Raw genomic sequence first — 22,086 nt, forward strand, 5'->3', positions numbered from 1 at the left:
CTTTCAATGAATTGCCTCTTCCAAGAGTATTTCATTAGGGTATCGAAAAAGGAATGGAAAACAAGAGGTTGTTTTATATCAATATATGACTAACAAATGTGACTCAAGAGGATGTACACTTCGACTACTGATGACGTGATCAAGACAGTGCAACTGAAGTTTAAAAAATTACGCTTTTCCCATCTACACTTTAGTCCTGCATCAGATAGCACACGAAATAGAGCACGCAAATTTGCAATGCTTTCTTCAGCTGGACGACCTGCTACAACAATACTGTCCAAATAGTTTGAACAGTTTGGTGCTTCAGCAGTCAGTTGTTCCAAATACCATTGGAAAATGGCGGGTGCGGAAGCAGTGCCGAAAGGCAAACGCAAATACATTCATCAAAAAAAGTTTTGTGTCACCTCAGTTCCGAGAGTTTCGGAACCTGTACAGAAAATTGGGATAGTGATCAACGTAAACATCATTTCCGCCCTTTGTATTGATCATGAAAACACACATTGCATGTTATACCACCATACAGCGAGACCTTCACAGGTGGTAGTCCAGATTGCTATTCACAACGGTACCTCTAATGACAAGTAGCACGTACTCTTGCATTGATGCACGCCTGTATTCGTCATGGCATACTATCCACAAGTTCATCAAGGCAGCGTTGGTCCAAATTGTCCCACTCCTCAATGGCGATTCGCCGTAGTTTCCTCAGAGTGGGTGGTGGGTCACATCATCCATAAACAGCCCTTTTCAATCTATCCCAGGCATGTTCTATAGGGTTCATGTCTCGAGAACATGCTGGCCTCTCTAATCGCTATCCTGAAGGAAGTCATCCACAAGAAGTGCACGAATTGTCGTCCATGAAGACGAATGCCTCGCCAACATGCTGCCAATATGGTTGCACTCTCGGTCGGAGGACAGCGTTCACGTATCGTACAGCCTTTATGGCGCCTTCCATGACCACAAGTGGCGTACGTCAGCCCCGCATAATGCCACCCTAAAACAGCAGGGAACCTCCACATTGCTGCATTCGCTGGACAGTGTGTCTAAGGCGTTCAACCTGACGGGGTTGATTCCTAATACCTCTCCGATGATTGTCTGGTTTATGGCATATGCGACACTCATCGGTGAAGAGAATGTGCTGCCAATCCTGAGTGGGTCATTAAGCATGTTGTTGGGTCTATCTGTACCACGCTGCATGGTGCCATGGTTGCAAAGATGGACCTCGCCACAGACATCGGGAGTGAAGTTGAGCATCGTGTAGCCTATTGTGCACAGATTGAGTCATAACACGATGTCCTGCAGCTGCACGAAAAACATTATTCGACATGGTGGCGTTGCTGTCAGGGTTCTTCCGAACCATAACCTGTAGGTAGTTGTCATCTACTGCAGTAGCAGTCCTTGGCCGACCTGAGCGAGGGGTGTCATCGACAGTTTCTGTCTCTCTGTATCTCCTCCATGTCCGAACAACATCGCTTTGGTTCCCTGGAGATGCCTGGACACTTTCCTTTTTGAGAGCCCCTCCTGGCACAAAGTAACAATGGGGACACGATCGAACCTTTTTATTGACTGTCTAGGCATGACTGAAGTACAGTCAACACGATCCATGTACCTCCTTTCTAGTGGAAGGCTGTTGGACCCCTGCGTCTAATAGGCGCTGCTCATGCATGGTTTTTTACATCTTTGGGCGGGTTTAGTGACATGTTGTAATATTAGTATCTGTTCGATAGCTTAAATAAACTTACATTCGATAATCTAACCATGCAGGTTCATAAAACCTATCTGTGTAAAAACTTCTTAGATCATCGCTGAGCAGTGACCACCTGATATTTCAAAGAATACCTTACGCGCCATGGCGTGGAATACGAATTGTTAATAAATTGTATCGATAGAGATATTTTGTGTTTCTTATTTTTGACAGCTGAAGAATTGTAATCCTCTTCTGTTAACATAGTCATGCTACTTTTTTAAAGACAGCAGACGCGTATATGGCGTGGTCCACAATCACTAATTAGTTATAATAAAATATTACTATTGTTCAGTGCTATGTCAGAATTTGTGTGTGCATCTAAGATGAAATATCGAAGATGTTAAACAGCCAGAAAGATAGAAAATTGAAATTGTACGGAACCTATTGCTAGCAATACTGACCCTAGGTAATTAAATAAGTTATTGTGCTCTCAAATGCAGTAGTGCCTGCTTATTACTTAAAGTATTTCTATGCTATCCATCTCGTATTAATAGCAACAGAAATAACGATGTTTTTATAGTTTTTATACAGCTACCAGGGTCTGACTGCAGGTCGGCAAACGTCGTGGTTAAGGCAGAAAGCGCATTGCTATTTACCTTGTTTGCGATTTAAATCCAACTTCTTTTAATGTGTGATGTAGTATAGCAAAGAAAATTTCCAGCTCTGTCTGGTCCTTAGGTTTCTCTGTTTGTAGTTGCTGTGTCTCATATCCGGTCGTGATCGAACATGATCACGACATAAATAAATTAAGTGGCAATGCGAACTCTGTTCTTGGTCTTGAGAGCGCTATATCTTCTGCAAACGATTTCAGGCGACATATAAAATATGACATACAGTACTTAACTTTTTTGAAAAGTCTTTGCTCTTCCCGCCAAAAAGTGGTGCAAAACTCACAACAGATTTCTGAATCTTCACAGAAGAATAATAATCTAATCAAAATATAATTTTAAAAAAACACCACAATGTCTGAACAGTCAAAGGGACTGTCTGTGATACAATATCCACAGTCAATGTCTGTCTTCAGGAGTTCTGGGAACGGGGTTGATGCCAAACTTTTTTTGATGTGTGTATTTAAACAAGCCCAAATGAGTATTCACAACACAAACTGTTTGAGATGCTTGGTCTAGTGGTATTTGAAGATATGTGTTGGACAAATGAATTTTTGAAAAGTAGTGACCAGCACCTAATCTGTCCATGAGATCCTCTGGGTGTGGCAGTAGATAAGTATCAGTCACAGTTTGTGGATTGACGGTAGGCTTAATAAAGGGAGTGGAAATGATCCATCTCCTCCATGTTAATTTTAGCAAATAGAAGGAGCATTTTTTCTAAAACCATTAAACATATTGTTCTGAAATTTGGACTACGTGTCCAGTGAATATTTCTCTACAAAGTCATAATTCCATGTTAAGAAATATTTAATGGTTTCTGTTTTACAATTTTCCTAAACAGATGTTTAATTTTTTTCTCTAAAATTTTGCACTTCTTCTTCTATAACTCTTGAGCTATACAATATTTTTTTTACAATTTGTTATAAAAATGAAGGAAAAGAAATAAACAATATTGTGTATAAATTTCAATGATATACTTTTAGCAGTTTTTGAGAAAATGTTCCTCAAAGATGAAAATTTTAAAGCTATGGGAAATGGCTTCCAAAGTTATTTAATACATTCCTGCCCCATATGGTGGATTATCAGCATCCTCTTCTTTTTGCAGTGTTAGTTTCGTTTTCACTGGTCTTTTCTTCCCTTTTGCTGCATGTTGTAGGCTTTTATCTCTTCTTCCAGCACCTCTTAGTCTTTCTTCATCAATTAGGTGCATTGTGGAATTGGTGTTGTGTCCTGGTTGGGAACCTAAGCGTTTCAGCACATCACATCTGATAATGTTTCCTTCATTGTATGTTGCAACTGAATCATACACTCGAAAATGCAATGTTTTTGTCTGTACAAACATCTTTTGGGAATCCTAATGCAAATTAAATTATTAACACTTTCAGTTGGATTTTGTGTTTTCCCATGTAAACACTTCCAATAAACTTGGCTGTGATAAATCTCTGAATATAGGCTTAACTGCATCAATTACAGCATTTGGCAAACTGTTTTTATGGGCATATTCCTTTCTGGATTGGTACTTACACCATGTGTCATCACCTGCGGGGCACAGTGCATGTTGTGGGTGCTCAATTGTTGATGCAGTATGAAAACAATAATCCCCATACTGCTCTCCTCATATGCTCAATGCTTCTTGTATTTTGCCAAATTGCACACCCATAATACCTCTGCAATCTATCAATTGCTTCATCTGTCAATCTTCCTCTTCCTCCAAGGGTCTTACCATCACTAAGCAAGCACCCATGCACTTCTGCACATGTCCAGTGCCCTCTTGTTTTTTAATGTGAATTTCATTGCCATAAGGTTTGAGTTCCTCTACAGGTTTATATCCCTTAGAATCACCACCTCATAGATAGTTAGTGTATCACACATTATACCATTCCTGTGATTCGGAAAAAATTACTTTCACTCCCTCTACTTCCATCGCTCCACTTGTGCCGTGAAAATTTGCTTCACAGCTTTCACTATGTTCGTCCTTGATATTGCCCTTACAGCTACAATGTTTTGAGAGAATAGCAACATCGATTACTTTGCAACTGTCTCCACTCTACTTCCATCGCTCCACTTGTGCCGTGAAAATTTGCTTCACAGCTTTCACTATGTTCGTCCTTGATATTGCCCTTACAGCTACAATGTTTTGAGAGAATAGCAACATCGATTACTTTGCAACTGTCTCCACTGGTAGCTGTCACAACTCTATTTAGAGACTTATGACCTTTACGTTGCCATGATACATCTAAAGCAACAGTTAAATCTCTACAATTCCCATTATCTGTCACAGCTTCTTCAACTGTTTTCTTCATTGTTGCTTGAGAAATATCTTCAGCAGAAGATCCCACCAATTCATTAAATCCCAACTTGGTTGGTGGTTTTGGCAAGTTCATAATTCCACATAACATTGTCCCTGCAGCACTGCCCTTGCCAATGCAACACCAGCCACACACTAGCCTAACATTTATATCATACACCTTCTTTCCACTATTACCAATATCAGGAATACTGTTAGAATTAGAAAACGAAACTTCTGCGGCACATTTATTAGACTTCAATAACATTTTACATGCCAAACCAATGTGTGAAGCTACCAGTCCTGTTTCTTTGCAAACTTGGTATAATACGTTATGTTTCAAAATGTTAGAGAGCAAGGCAATGTTAATTATTTGATTCACATCATTACTGTCACTTTCATAGTTTTCAAATTTTTCTTTGCTGTCACGTTTTTTGCTGAAAGAAGTTCTATCATATTCATTTGGAGTAGCCGGTGAAGCAGTCTGAGCAGCATCTCCCTTCGAAACAACAAAAGATTTCTTCTTCCACTCATTGCCCCTTTTCTTAAACACTCGATTGCTGAAATGGGCCTTATTGATATCCACAAACCAAATACGTAAAACAGGAACGAGCAAAATTCGTCAAATACGCGAAATTGAACAGCTAAACAACACAAAACGAACTCCACAAGTCAACACACACGGTACAGCGTTTGTGTTTATCAATATGAACAGTCACTTGTCACAGAGATAAAGACATAAACGTTGGAAAACAAAACACTGTCTAATTCCGAAAAGATAACCTGCCTGCAGCCAGCGAGCGGCGCCGTCAGAGGTGACGCACTAAGTCGCTACAACCGTTTATGCGAAGCGTCAACTTTGCAGCGAAAAAAAAACACACTTAGAATTCACTTAGAAGGTTGAAACTTGGTTGGTTTTACTCAGAAAACTCCAAATAATTTTATAATGAAAAAACCAATAAACGTTAATTTTATCATTTTCATCGTTAAGGCTCCCCTTAAAGTCAACACAGAGGCACCTTGTATGGGCGCAGTAGCTCAGCTATCTTCCAATTCCTTAAGTTCACCAACCACGTTCTCCCGTAATGCAATGGGAGTAGTTCTGACCTGGCGAAACTTCAGCTGAGCATTCTCTTTCATAGTAATATGTGCAACAAAATAGTTAGCTTGCCTAAACCTTCAGAAAAGAGTTTAGGGAATTCTTTCAGCAAGCTTAGATTAGATTAGATTAGATTAGTTTTTCGTTCCATAGATCCGAGCTGAGGCGATCCTCGTGGATGTGGAACATGTCAATTTTTTTTTAAGCTGAAATAACAATACTAATAGTATGAATATATACAATACATCATTTGTTTCTATTAAAAAAATCGTCAATGGAGTAGAAGGAGTTGGCCACTAGTAAGTCATTCAGGCTCCTTTTAAACTGATCTTTATTTGTAACTAAATTTTTTATGTTTACTGGCAAATTATTGAAGATGTGTGTTCCTGAGTAGTGGACCCCTTTTTGAACTAAAGTAAGTGCTTTTAAGTCCTTGTGCAGATCATTTTTGTTCCTGGTATTGTATGTATGAAGCGAGCTGTTTGTTGGAAAAAGAGATATACTATTTAGGACAAATTTCATTAATGAGTAAATATACTGAGAGGCAGCTAGTATACCCAGTTCTTTGAAGAGGTTTCTACAGGACGTCCGTGAATTTACTCCACAAATAATAAGTATTACACGCTTTTGGACTCTGAAAACTTTTGTTTGACTTGAAGAGTTACCCCAAAATATTATACCATATGACATTATGGAATGAAAGTAGGCAAAGTATGCAAGCTTTTTCATTTTTATGTCGTCTATGTCTGCTAACACTCGGATTGCAAATACAGATTTGTTAAGGGATTTCTGCAGTTCTGTGGTGTGCTCTTCCCAACTGAATTTATTATCAAGTTGTAATCCCAGGAATTTAAGACTGTCAATCTCTTCTATCTGTTCTTCTTCGTATTTTATGCATATGCTGGGTGGAAACCTCTTACAGGTTCTGAATTGCATACAGTGAGTCTTTTCGAAGTTTAATGTCAGTGAGTTGGCTTTAAACCATTTATTAATATCCATGAAAATATCACTAGCAGATCTTTCTAGAACTACACTTTACATACTATTTATTGCAATACTTGTGTCATCTGCAAACAAAACAAACTCTGCTTCTGGTAGTGTATCTGATGAGAGATCATTAATGTACACAAGAAAAAGCAATGGCCCTAACATGGATCCTTGTGGGACACCACACGTAATTTCTTCCGATTCTGATGATGACTGATGACTTAATTCACTAGTCCCTTGCACTGACACTCTTTGTTTCCTGTTAGTGACGTTTGACTTGAACCATTTTGCAGCACTGCCCGTGACACCATAGAATTCTAATTTACTTAAAAGGATGTTGTGGTTCACACAATCAAATGCCTTTGACAAATCACAGAAAATTCCTGCTGCTTGTAATTTGTTATTTAACGAATTAAGCACATTTTCACTGTAGGTGTAAATAGCCTTCTCGATATCAGAACCCTTCAGAAATCCAAACTGTGTTCATGATAATATGTTATTTGTGGTCAGATGGTTGAGCAGCTGCCTGTAAATTACTTTTTCTAAAATTTTTGAGAATGCTGGCAAAAGTGAAATCGGTCTGTAGTTTGATGGTATCTCTTTATTCCCTTTCTTGAATAGAGGCTTAACATCTGCATATTTTAACCAGTCAGGAAATGTCTCAGTTATAATTGACTGGTTACACAAGTAACTTAGAATTGTACTAAACTCACAAGAACATGCCTTAATTAACTTTGTTGATATTTCATCGTACCCACTAGAATGTTTTGTTTTTAAAGATTTTATTATGGAAGTTATTTCTTTTAGTGAAGTGAGTGATGTATTCATGTACTTGAAGCTATTTGTGAAGGCTAGTTTCAGGTATTCTAGGGCATTATTTACTGATCCTGAAAGTCTCATTCTATCAGTAATGGATATAAATTACTTGTTAAATAGATTTGCCACACTATGCCCATCAGTTACTAATGTGTCATCTACCCTTAGTGCTATTTGCTGCTGTTCCTTTCTGGCTCTACCAGTCTGCTCTTTCACTATATCCCATATTGTTTTTATTTTGTTCCCTGACATTGCTATCTTCTTCTCGTAGTGCATTTGTTTAGACGTCTGAATTACTTTTTTTAATGTTTTACAGTATTCCTTGTATTTAGCTAAATCATCAGCATTGGAGCTATTCTTGGTCGACAGATACATTTTCCTTTTTGTCTTACAGGAAATCCTTATTCCTTGTGTAATCCATGGTTTTATTATACACTGTCTTTGGCGTTGAAAGCAGTGAGTGTCAACGCATTGTCCTAACTTCGAAAACCAAAAAAATCAAACGAATCAAGGCCAAATGTGTTCTTACAATCGGTGGTTGTAGCACAGTGAAAGTTACAGTTCGTGTATGCGAGTGACACATAGCACGCAAAGTATATTTTTCGAGAACGGGAATGTCTTGTCCATTATAAGCCATCAGGTGTGTGCTAGTTTTAGACAGACATGGGAAGCATAACAGTTCATATGTGTTACATTTCAGCAATGTTCCAGAGGCACTCGTGTCCAACTGAAATTTACACGTTTTCCACTAAGGTTCAAATTAACAAAAAGTTTGTTGGATTGGCATAGCAATAGAGAAACTGTTTGCTTGCTAGTATTGCTAATGCCTGCAGCAGGCTTTGAATACACTTCATTGATTATATAGGCCTTGTGACTTGATTTCTGTCAGTGGGCAGAATTCTTATGTTTGTTCCATTGTCAACATACAGATTGTATGTGACCTTTCTTGGCACAAGTGTAACACTGTACTTGTCTGGATGTGCAATATTGTTGTTTGTGGCGTAAATAGTACTGATGGCATGACTTAATTCTATTCTCAGATGTAGCCACGTATTTAGAGAACTGTTTGCACGGTCTGGTGCATGCATGGTCTTGCTGCCTACTGGACCAGTCATGAGCACAGGACGATTCAACCTGACAAATTGGTGGCTGCTCAAATTTATCATCCACTATGGCATCTGAATGATACTGATTTAGAATTTGCACTCTGTGATGAAATGATGGATCTGTTTCAAAATCAGTTCTCTAAGTTTGACATCAGTTACATTCTACAAGATCGCATCACGCAATATAACACCTGAATATACAGCACCACAAGCATATTTGAATTTGCATTTCCTCGTCATACCCTTCAAATCACTTACCCGCTCGTGATAAGTTTATTCTGACCTTTTCACGCAATGAAAGTATTGGTACCAGCTGCCACCACATTCACATAGGAAAGTTGACTCTGGGTGGCGCTGGGAAACTATTTATGAATGAGGCGAAAGACTGCACTTCCTACCATTGACAAAAGGTAATGTAGTTTCATAGTACCTGATACTTTGTGAGCAATGATGTGAGCTTTATACTGCAGCAACCATTCACACCATTCCTCTTCTTTTTCGTTGTTGTTGTTGTTGTTGTTGTGATCTTCAGTCCTGAGACTGGTTTGATGCAGCTCTCCATGCTACTCTATCAAGCTTCTTCATCTCCCAATACGTACTGCAGCCTACATCCTTCTGAATCTGTTTAGTGTATTCATCTCTTGGTCTCCCTCTACGATTTTTACTCTCCACGCTGCCCTCCAATACTAAATTGGTGATCCCTTGATGCCTCAGAACATGTCCTACCAACCGATCCCTTCTTCTTGTCAAGTTGTGCCACAAACTCCTCTTCTCCCCAATCCTCTTCAATACTTCCTCATTAGTTATGTGATCTACCCATCTAATCTTCAGCATTCTTCTGTACCGCCACATTTCGAAAGCTTCTGTCCTCTTCTTGTCCAAACTATTTATCGTCCATGTTTCACTTCCATACATAGCTACACTCCATACAAATACTTTCAGAAACGACTTCCTGACATTTAAATCTATACTCGATGTTAATAAATTTTTCTTCTTTAGAAACGCTTTCCTTGCTATTGCCAGTCTACATTTTATATCCTCTCTACTTCGACCATCATCAGTTACTTTGCTCCCCAAATAGCAAAACTCCTTTACTACTTTAAGTGTCTCATTTCCTAATCTAATTCCCTCAGCATTGCCCAACTTAATTCGACTACATTCCATTATCCTCGTTTTGCTTTTGTTGATGTTCATCTTATACCCTCCTTTCAAGACACTGTCCATTCTGTTCAACTGCTCTACCAAGTTCTTTACTGTCTCTGACAGAATTACAATGCCATTGGCGAACCTCAAAGTTTTTATTTCTTCTTCGTGGACTTTAATACCTACTCCGAATTTTTCTTTTGTTTCCTTTACTGCTTGCTCAATATACAGATTGAATAACATCGGGGAGAGGCTACAACCCTGTCTCACTCCCTTCCCAACCACTGCTTCCCTTTCATGTCACTCGACTCTTATAACTGCCATCTGGTTGCTGTACAAATTGTAAATAGCCTTTCGCTCCCTGTATTTTACCCCTGCCACCTTCAGAATTTGAAAGAGATTATTCCAGTCAACATTGTCAAAAGCTTTCTCCAAGTCTACAAATGCTAGAAACATAGGTTTGCATTTTCTTCATCTAGCTTCTAAGATAAGTCGTAGGGTCAGTATTGCCTCACGTGTTCCCATATTTCTACGGAATCCAAATTGATCTTCCCCGAGGTCGGCTTCTACCAGTTTTTCCATTCGTCTGTAAAGAATTCGCGTTAGAATTTTGCAGCTGTGACTTATTAAACTGATAGTTCGGTAATTTTCACATCTGTCAACACCTGCTTTCTTTGGGATTGGAATTATTATATTCTTATTGAAGTCTGAGGGTATTTCACCTGTCTCATACATCTTGCTCACCAGATGGTAGAGTTTTGTCAGGCCTGGCTCTCCCAAGGCCGTCAGTAGTTCTAATGGAATGTTGTCTACTCCCGGGGCCTTGTTTCGGATCAGGTCTCTCAGTGCTCTGTCAAACTCTTCACGCAGTATCGTATCTCCCATTTCATATTCATCTACATTCTTTTCCATTTCTATAATATTGTCCTCAAGTACATCACCCTTGTATAGACCCTCTATATACTCCTTCCATCTTTCTGCTTTCCCTTCTTTGCTTAGAACTGGGTTTCCATCTGAGCCCTTGATATTCATACAAGTGGTTCTCTTTTCTCCAAAGGTCTCTTTAATATTCTTGTAGGCAGTATCTATCTTACCCCTAGTGAGGTAAGCCTCTACATCCTTACATTTGTCTAGCCATCCGTGCTTAGCCATTTTTCACTTCCTGTTGGTCTCATTTTTGAGACGTTTGTATTCCTTTTTGCCTGCTTCATTTACTGCATTTTTATATTTTCTCCTTTCATCAATTAAATTCAGTATTTCTTCTGACACCCAAGGATTTCTACTAGCCCTCGTCTTTTTACCTACTTGATCCTCTGCTGCCTTCGCTACTTCATCCCTCAAAGCTACCCATTCTTCTTCTACTGTATTTCTTTCCCCCATACTTGTCAATTGTTCCTTTATGCTCTTCCTGAAACTCTCTACAACCTCTGGTTCTTTCAGTTTATCCAGGTCCCATCTCCTCATATTCCCACCTTTTTGCAGTTTCTTCAGTTTTAATCTACAGTTCAGAACCAATAGATTGTGGTCAGAGTCCACATCTGCCACTGGAAATGTCTTACAATTTAAAACCTGGTTCCTAAATCTCTGTCTTACCATTATATAATCTATCTGTAACCTGTCAGTATCTCCAGGCTTCTTCCATGTATACAACCTCCTTTTATGATTCTTGAACCAAGTGTTAGCTATGATTGAGTTGTGCTGTGTGCAAAATTCTACCAGGCGGCTTCCTCTTTCCTTTCTTCCCCCAATCCATATTCACCTACTACGTTTCCTTCTCTTCCTTTTCCTGCTACCGAATTCCAGTCACCCATGACTATTAAATTTTCGTCACCCTTCACTACCTGAATAATGTCTTTTACCTCATCATACATTTCTTCAATTTCTTCATCATCTGCAGAGCCCCTAGTTGACATATAGACTTGTACTACTGTTGTAGGCGTGGGCTTCGTGTCTATCTTGGCCACAATAATGCGTTCACTATGTTGTTTGTAGTAGCTTACCCGAACTCCTATTTTGTTATTCATTATTAAACCTACTCCTGCATTACCCCTATTTGATTTTGTATTTATAACCCTGTATTCACCTGACTAAAAGTCTTGTTCCTCCCGCCAGCGAACTTCGCTAATTCCCTCTATATCTAACTTTAACCTATCCATTTCCCTTTTTAAATTTTCTGATCTACCTGCCCGATTAAGAGATCTGACATTCCATGCTCCGCTCCGTAGAACGCCAGTTTTCTTTCTCCTGATAACGACGTCCTCCTGAGTAGTCCCCACCCGGAGATCCGAATGGGGGACTATTTTGCCTCCGGAATATTTTACCCAAGAGGATGCCATCATCATTTATCCATACAGTAAAGCTGCATGCCCTCGGGAAAACTTACGTCCGTAGTTTCCACTTGCTTTCAGCCGTTCACAGTACCAGCACAGCAAGGCCGTTTTGGTTAATGTTACATGGCCAGATCAATCAATCATCCAGACTGTTGCCCCAGCAACTACTGAAAAAGCTGCTGCCCCTCTTCAGGAACCATACGTTTGTCTGGTCTCTCAACAGATATCCCTCCGTTGTGGTTGCACCTACGATACAGATTTCTGTGTCACTGAGGCACGCAAGCCTCTCCACCAACAGCAAGGTCTATGGTTCGTTACACTTGAGAAAAGGCGATATGGCACTTGGAGCTACAATTGCATTTTGGTCAGTCATGCGCACTGCATTCATTGCTCTACTGTTTTTAGAAGAGTTGAAATCTGCTGCGTCTGAAACTGAAATATCTGTGTTAGCTGTGTTGCAGCTATTGCTTGCAGCTGAGGCACGTGAGCAGGGAGTGGGAAAGGTGGGTTGCTCATTTTGAAATAGGCAAATGCAAGAAACAGACAATGCAAGCAATAATAATGAGCACACAAACAAAGAAAATTTCTGCAACACCCACAAGAAAACACTGAATAGAAAAAACACTATAAGAGACACTGTTAAAACATGTAAACACATCCCTACCTAGAAACCACAAGGAAGGTGTAAGACGCCCACAAAACAGAAAAGCCCACAACAAAACAAAACAGAGACAATCTGTGGCAGCTGGTAGCGCTGCGTGTGAAGCACTAATTTATAGATAAAAGGTATACCATTTTCAGCACATTCAATACATATTTCACAGTAATACGTGCAATTATATTAGAACAGAAAATGATGAAAACAGTGTAGGACACCTCACTAATTGAACAGTTTTAGTAGAAAATGTCGGCAACTAGAAAAATTCCTAAAGAGTTCCCAGAATTATAATCTAGAGATAATTATCAAGCTTTTCAATCATCATAAAATCTCTTTATTATTTTGTCTTCTAATTAACATATTAAATGAAAGTTTTCTGAGCTTTCGAACTTTCTCTATCATAGAGAAAGTTTAATGGGAAACACAGTATAATTTTAGACAAGATTGATCAATGTCATCTGATCTAGTACAGACAATATTAATGATGCTATATGATAAAGAGTATTGTGTTTTTTCCTAGATCTATCATGTGAATTATATAGTTTTTCGTTAACTGCTACTTACTGTATTCGAAACTTATGGCGCCAGTAAGAAGTCTCTTACTATCATATTTACAACAAAAATATCTTGTAACACAATGCAAAACAGTGCTACTAGCACAGCTAAGAATATCAGCTTTAGTTTAGCTATTTTTATGTGTGGTAAGCCCTACGACTCCATTCAGGCTTTATTGTTCATATTATAATTAATGATCTTCCCCCAGTGTACTACAGCATGTTTAATTATTTTATTGGAAAAAAAACTTGGTTTACTGTCCCATTAAGTGAAGTAACTGAGTAATCAGCATACACCAAATCAATAGTGTGTAAAATGAGGCCTTCTGTGATGCTGATGAATCATTGAAAACTTCATGGGCAAAAACGGTTCTTATTAAATTTCTTAGCTCTGGTTAACAGAGCTATTGCTATCTAAAACTAAACAGACAAAGTAGTTCAAACTGCCACAATGTAATCAATACCAAAATCAAAAGGAATTGTGGGAATGTAGCTACAAGCATCAGTCACAAGAAAATCATAAATTGCAGAAAAGATAAAATAACTACACTATGTACACCTTCATCCACTGGTATGTATAATCAAGAGCTTTAAAACAATCTGACTACAAATAACTGGCTGCTAGGGAAACAAAAAGCTCATGACCTGTATCTTATGGAGGTTTTGCCAAGAAGATTTAAATCAGCACATATTCTGATGCAGATTTAAAATTCAGCCTGGAATCATATTCATAAAACATTAAAGGCAGCTATATCTACAACCATACCTACAGTATAGTACAGTTATGAATATCTAATTACAAATCTTTTTAATACTTAACAATCAGAAGTGTACCATATCTCACGTAATGTCTTTAAAAATAAAACCCAAAAGTGACTGAAAGGAAAGACTTTTTGACACATGAAGAACTTGAAAGACATTGAAAACCTAAACTGAATCGTATATTTTCTCCTTGATACCCATCTTTACACAAACACACATACATACAGATATATATGTGAAATACAATGTCCTGATTGACTGACCCATAATCACCAAGCCCAAAGTGCTAAGGTTACAAACCTGAAATTTGGAGATGTTGATGTCATATGTAGGCATCGTTTAAGAATGGATTTTTTTTCAAATTCCGTCCATAAGAGTGTAACACATGGAATGAAAGGTTTTTTGCAAGTATGTCGCTATAAAGACAATTTTGAATCTATTACAACGAGAATTGGTATTTGGTTTCTTGGTGAGAAATATGGAAACACATTCTTCAGCATCTTCGCAAAATCAACCACAAAGGGAGTAAAATAGTGGTTTTTGAATATAAATCATTATGAAAGTACTATTGAAACATTTTAAAGCTACATCTGTGAAAATAGATATTTGATTTCTCAGATAGAACAAAAAATAAATACACATTTCAGTGTTTTTGGAACATCAACCTTTAGGGTGGTCAAATAGTGGACGAAGATCTTTATTAAAGTATCTAATTATGAAAGCTAAAAATAAGAGAATTAGTATTCGGCTTCTTTGTTAGAAATAAAAAAAAATTGTTTTTCACTGTTTTTGGTAATTCTTTCCTTATGCGGATGAAATAAGGGGTGAAAAGTATCATTGAAATATTGCTGTCAGCATGCCAAATGTTTAAAGAGTCGTCTACAAGACACTCTAGAATGAGTTATACATGTTATCCTAATTATACCGTTCTGTAGAACAAAAATACTTTATACCGAGTTTGAGATACCACAGAACGTGTTGCCAAAACCCATTAGTGAATGAATATAGGAATAGAAAGTCAAAGTTTTGACAGTTTCACACCAAAATCTGATATTATTCGTAATGTAAAAGCTACAGAACTTGAATATTTACGAAGATCTGTAACATCTGACCTCCAGTTCGGGTTCTTATCAAGATTCGTCTTAAAAATCGGAATAAGAAAGAGAGGATTCTTTTTTGTGATGTAATATGTGCCGAGATTGTTCCTTCATCATAGCCATTGTCGACCATCTGTCCTACACTCATAACGCATATTTGTAGATACTGTGTGCATATATATTTTTAGCTATTTATTTGCATTGTACTACCATGACAAAACTTGTATCATTATAAGAGCCCAGGATGAAAGAATAAGCATATAATCTAATTCATTCTGCCCATATTTTCTTTATTTGAAAGCTACTTGATCGTAATTGACGCCTGATTATTCATTCGTTATGCAATTGCTCTATATAAGATTCGATATGAAACAACAAAGGCGCGAATAAGAAACCTGTCAAAGTCTCGGTACAGGTAAATGTTATTGCCTGTTTCTTCAGTTTTCGTGGCTTTGCCTGTATATGTACGCTATATAAAATCTTTTGCATAAAGTCTATAATCAACCAGACAACATCACTTTCGTTAGTTGCGACAGCGAAAAGGAAGGTCGATTCTCTGCATAAAGCTTTGTTCTTTGAGAAGCTGTATAAATTAATTGAGAACTTTCCGTAACGCAACAGCTGTATCAGCTGTTTATCCGCCATTTAGTTCCATCGACTGAATAAACGCCGAAATTCAGACTGTACAAAGTATAGCAGATAAAAATAGAACAAAGGAATGCGCCTCGATGTTCTCGTAAGGCAGCGGAAACAAGTACGAAGTGTTCATATTGCGTCTGTGGCGGATTGGTGTAGTTTGTATATAAATTTCAAAGGTAGTAGTAGGGTGTCAGATGGAGGTTAGTGTAATATTTGTGTGATTGTGCTTTGCATGTTTAGCGTGTATTTAGACCGATCTGGAGGAAAATCGAAAGGAAATCTGCAGTTTTTTCCTTGGAACACGAAAGGGATAAGGTAAATATTTATTTTTGCAATGTTTATGTAAACTGGAAAAGTTGTGTTTATTGTAGTTAGGACAATAGCTCCAATTAGATCTTGTATTTGTTGCTTTGAAGCCTCAAATGAGTCAAGTAATACTTAATCGTGGTCGTATGTGTGTATATCCGAAGATGATAAAGAGTATTACTTGATTAACTGTCAAACTAATGTACTGCATCAGCTTAAAATCACAACCTCTCGTTTTGAAGTGCATTTACTTGCATAAAGGTAAAGTGAACTGTCAGTGTGGAGTGTTATCATCTCACGTCAGCACCAACACACTATTAACACGGAATATCTGAGGCGTAAGAGCCGCCAATTGAGACGTTATGTACTTCAGATGTAATTTAGCGGTGTTTGTGAAGGGATGCCGCTGAGTCTTATCAAACAACTAAAAGAAAATAGAGTTCTTTTCCCGTAGCAGAACTATTGAGTTTGCAGAGGTGACTGCGCCTGAATGCGGAATGGTGTTTGCACACACGGTTGTCACAGTTTTACAATTTATTACTCACTGATAAGAAGACAGTTTGCATCTGTTATGTGGTGACATACGTCAGAAAAGCAATTAGTATTTAGGTCTACTGTGTATCCTGTGATCTAGTTATAATTGTAATATCACATCCAGTGTCACACACCAACAGATGAACCTTGACAGTTGCTATGATTGCATGTTGTGAGACCTTATGCGTAATGACGTAAGTTTACCAGCTTGTGTTAATACTGATGAAATTGCTAATGTGATCTCAAGGACAATATATGGCCGATACAATGATTTATGTTCTAACGAACTTTATGCGTTCCCCAGTAACATTTATAAGACACATACCAGATGTTTCAGATATTGCACATGTTACCAACGTTTACCGACTGTTTATCCTTCGAATTTGCGAAACATGCGGCCTTGATTTTGTTTCCATACAGATTTTTCCATACCTTCTCACATTGTTTTAATGCCATTTATTCTTCGTTGTCATAAGTGGATATCAAATGTGCTTAATTCTTTGTGTGTACATTATTTAATCTGTACTGTCATGTCTGTTTATTATTTCTGGGTAACTTTTGCTCCCATGTACAGTTCTGATGTTTCTTATAAACTAGCAAAACCATTTTTGATGCACTGGTTGTTGTAGGCTGCTGTCAGATTAGCCTAATCCATATATATAGATTGAATGCCTGCAGTTTTAAGTTTCCAAGTTTGCCCCTTTCATGATAGGAGGAATTCCGTGAACTTTCTTAGTACACCTTCAAAGAGAGAGAGAGAGAGAGAGAGAGAGAGAGAGAGAGAGAGAGTGTGTGTGTGTGTGTGTGTGTGTGTGTGTGTGTGTGTGTGTGTGTGTGTGTGTGTGTGTGTTTTTGTTTTTTATGTGCCTCCTTGTCTTTTATGTTTCTTCTTTTTCGTTATTACTGGTCAGTACCCATTGTTTTTATGGTTTCCACATTTAAGGTCAGTCTTGGTTGTTTACCATTTAGAAAAGGGGGGGGGGGGGGAGGGTCAGACATCATCATAATAGCTCAGCAGAATGTGGTAGATTGTGGATTCAAAGTTCTGGGCGTTCGATACCAAGCCATTCCTTGGATCTTCATTAGTCGTGTGTCAATTTGGGGCATATTTGTTAATGTAGAAACTGCCAAGTTGCACAATAATTCCAGAGTCCACATTAGAATGTTCATTCCTCTACATCTTCCTGGGTATGCAAGTTCGGAGATTGAACAAAGACAGTGGAATTCCACATCCAGTAACACTGTTCCTAGTAAAGCACTCTGATGTTGAAACCAACTCTCAGGTTGATGATGGCTTTACCATTTTTACTTTGAGACGATTATGAGTATTTTATCGTCTTTATGTACGTGACACACAGTCAGTTGCTTGCAGACCATGTTTTTGCTGTTCAGTAATTATTGATGGGGAAATTATTTCTAGGGATTCTGTATTTTTAACAACATGTACAACATTTTTTATAGCACAAAGAATTCATGATTTACCTATGGATTCATTGTAGTGTTTTGTAAGGGAGCTTTGAAGATACAGGCTAAATTTCCATGTGTAATTACTATATTACTTGTAGATCTATAATAGACTTCAGTTTGGCATGTGTGTATGTAATCTTCATGTAGGCCTACATAACACTGGTATCTGTAAGCTGTACTTTCCGTTACTTTTCTTTTAGTCTGTTGTTTCCTCAGTGTGTGATAACTGCTGCTATTGATAATCTCTACAGTTGCTAAAAAGTTATTTGACTTGGTTTAACCACTGTAAAATTTTCAGACTTCACCAGAAAGTGATTTCGGTGTAAAACCGCTTAGGGAGTAAAATAAAGAACTTAAGAGTAACTGAATATTCATTAACTCAGTACACAGTTGTGGAGCAGCAGACCTCTTCAAACATAGAGAAACTATTAATTGACACTATGCTGTAGGCTACATATCTCATGCATAGATCATTCTTGGTGTAACTTTTGCATACTGCAACTACTTTGTTACCACTTACATATTTTCATTGTTCGTACAGTTTGTGGCATTCACATTTCTCATTTGTTGTGATTTTATATAGTTTTCTTTGTACATATATCAATATCAATTTCACGCAGGTTTTCATTGTAATAAAACTGACAAATCTTGTAATGTTCAGAAAATTGTATTTTGAGGCATTTGTGATTATTTGAAAACTGCATTCTGTTTTTTAATCAGCATGAAATTCCGAGATTTTCTTTTTCAAAACCGTGAAACTTCATTTGTGGTTGTTTCAAGAAGTAAGAGTAGAGGGAAAGAAAAATGTAGTGCATGTTACTCACTTAAAAGAGTGAGTAACATGTTCTTTCTTTATATGATTAAAAATTATAAAGAAAATTGTGTTTAGTTCAGAACATACATTAGCATTGAGTAACTGCTATTCCCTATAAAATCTTTCTTTTCTTTGTTCGTTCAAGAACATTGTGTTCCATATAAACGTTTGTACACTATGATATGCGATGCATCTTGCTTATGTAATAATCACCTTCTGACCTCTGTATTTTGCATTAATTTCCTCTCCATTTTCATATCCTTTGGTTATTCAGAAAGAGGGTACCACAGCACGTAGTCAGTACTCGTTAAGGTGTAACTTCGTAAAATATACATCCTTTTTAGTCTACCTCTAAATGCTTCCACATGAAGACACTTATTTGCATCTTTTACAGAGTAGCAGCTGTCAGGTTGCTGGATTCATGATAAAACTATGTAAGCTAAAGTGTGAAAAATTTATATTAGTGATTTAGATGTCTCTGGCTGCAGCGCGCACGAACAACAGTGATAACTGCTAAACTTGACTGCAAAGTCCACATGAGTGGGCGGAGCTTTATTGCTTGCTTCATAGTATGCATGTGGTTTCCTGACTTTGGCGTGAAGTTTCCTTTTACAAGCTACAGTCAGCACAAGCCCACCATTCTCTCAAGCGTAATTGTTCTGACTTGAGGCCATAAAATATTGATGAGGAAAAATAATACTATTGCTTTAAGGAGGTATATTCATGTTGTTGGGTACTTAAATTTGTTACTAGACGTTCCCTTTTTTTTGGTATGTCTGTTAGTGTGACTTTTCTTAACAAAAAAAGTTTCCTCGCTTTCAATTTCTGTTGAAATAGGACAATTTTCATTTGTGTAACTTTTCTATGGAAAGATTTAACGCACATTCAAATATAGCCTAATGTTCAGTGTTGAGCATCCAGCCACCCCCCCCCCCCCCCCTCCAATAAAAAAAATTATTCAATCTTTGTTTTTGTGACAGGTTGGTCTGTAATGCAGCACGAGGACTGGGTTAGGTTGAAAGTTGACAATTCGGTTGCGAGTTGGTGAATCCAACAAATGTAAAAGCAGAAAATCTGGTTGAAGTAACAAATTGATCAGTAGCAAAGGCTAATGCTTATGTCGGCACCAGATTGCAAAATTTAAGGGGGGGGGGTGTCCAATATGTAACTTTTACCCAGGTACACAAGCAATTCACTCACCTTATTCCTTATATATATAAAGCAAATATGTTACATAATATAAAAATGGGACAATACTTCAAAAATACAGTTTTCTTTTTAATTAATTAAAATTGAGATGGACGTCACCTGTCTTATATGGCTATTTTGGTATTTTACTAAATGTGGAAGAAGACTTTGTAGGCCTGTATCATACACATCATTCCATGGAAATCCAATTGTCTGAATTGTGTGTTTGCCTCCACTGTCAGTAAACAAGAATACATAGAGCACCTGTTAGAGAAAGACAAAAGGACAGTATGAAATGGAAAAGTAACTTTAAAATGATTTGTCTTTTGGTTACTAGCCAGCACTGAATTTTCATTTGCCACAGTATGTTACACATGCAATTCATGTAACTGCACGGTTTCACCAGAGTACTAACAGAAACATTGTTGCCCCAAGAGAAAATACACCTTTTAAAAAGTATAGAAAAGTTTTACACAGACAGTTGACTGTAGCTTGAATGTATTTGAAATGAACAAAACTTGTTATTTGGTTGTTTGGGGGAAGAGACCAAACAGCGAGGTTATCGGTCTCATAGGATTGGGGAAGGAAGTCGGCCGTGCCCTTTCAAAGGAACCATCCCGGCATTTTCCTGGAGCGATTTAGGGAAATCACGGAAAACATAAATCAGGGTGGCCAGACGTGGAATTGAACTGTCGTCCTTTTGAATCGTTTTATTATCTACCAGTTTTGCTCATTTTTCAGGCATATTTCATCATTAGACTAAATGATGACATAGGAAATTCCACGGTTACAAAAACATAATTACAATGTTTTTTGCTATCATAGAAATTTTCTACGTGAACAGTTCGTGCAGTAATGAAGTATGCCTGCCAAATTATGTTTTATGACTGTGAGTAGTGGCTCATGGGGATTCTTATTTAAACAGTAGCTTTTGGTGGTTCATAATCGCGTATTTCAAGAATAGGAATCTGTTAGTTGAAAACAAAGTTTTTATCGACACAGAGTGCTATTTGGAAATGCAGAAAGAATATGTGTGTGAAGTTAAATGTTCTTATTGTGATCAAATGTTGTACTAAAAACATGGCATCAATGAAGATGAAAAAGAAGTTCTGAGAACAGGAGCACTACGGATGAATTGGCTGATAGTGCTCAATGCAGGAGAATACATACAGCACACAGCAGTTTAATTCTTCCTATCTATGTGCCAAATTGTTCTCAGATATTTATGGCACTTTCCAGAAATAAATAAATTAATTCTGTCCTCTTAGTTTTTTATGTAAAAGTCTGTGATACTTCTTTATTTGTGTGACTGAGTCCTCATAGTCTTTCTGTCACCTCTTCTGCTCCTGCCGCTTCAATGAGAGAATTTGTAGTTAGTTCCCTGTGCTTTAAATTAGACACTCCACTGTATTATTTGCTGAAGTAAGAAATAAAGTTCTGCAAAATGTAGGGTTGAAGTTTTATATTTGTTGAGAAACGGCAACTAATTTGCAGTAAAGGCAAAAATGCACCACACTCTTAATAAGCATATATTTTATTGCTTTTTGTCTGTGCTGTATAGCAATCCACTTTTGTTGCTCGCTGTTGCCTGTCTCTCACTGAGGCACATTACTGCATGCTGCAGTTTAACAAGAAAGAATGTTTCCTTTATTTTATAATGACTTAATTTGTGACATATGTTTTATCAATATGGTATTGTTAATTGACATTTTTTGCCATTCACAATATTAACAGTAGCAGTTTTGCAGTATTGCTGCTTTCTCAATAGAATCTAGATAACTTTTGTAGGATCAAAAGTGAAAACAGCATCAAATTAGATTGTAGACTGTAAGGCATATAAATTAAGGATATTATGACTCAAGATTTGTTAGTTCATTTGCATGTGTTTTCCTATGTGGAGGCATTTACTTACAATTTTAATGTGGATTTTATTGATTTATCTTAATT

At 37.5% G+C, this 22,086-nt stretch overlaps 1 protein-coding gene across 2 annotated transcripts in view; it reads left to right on the forward strand.

Annotated features, from left to right (window-relative positions):
* Window positions 1–15,764: 15,764 nt before the first annotated feature.
* The window catches only part of LOC124612339 (serine/threonine-protein kinase tricornered), a 600,632-nt gene continuing 594,310 nt past the window's right edge, over window positions 15,765–22,086 (forward strand). Inside the window, exons 1-2 of one of the 2 annotated variants that reach the window (XM_047140491.1) lie at window positions 15,768–16,145; window positions 19,346–19,385. In XM_047140491.1, the coding sequence (XP_046996447.1) occupies window positions 19,384–19,385 (2 nt within the window). In that variant the 5' untranslated portion in view covers window positions 15,768–16,145; window positions 19,346–19,383. Of the gene's footprint in view, window positions 16,146–19,345; window positions 19,386–22,086 lie in introns of both variants that reach the window. The other variant, XM_047140489.1, reaches the window with a different exon arrangement.

The sequence above is a fragment of the Schistocerca americana genome, chromosome 4, assembly GCF_021461395.2.
Source record: "Schistocerca americana isolate TAMUIC-IGC-003095 chromosome 4, iqSchAmer2.1, whole genome shotgun sequence".
Classification (NCBI taxonomy): Eukaryota; Metazoa; Arthropoda; class Insecta; order Orthoptera; family Acrididae; genus Schistocerca; species Schistocerca americana.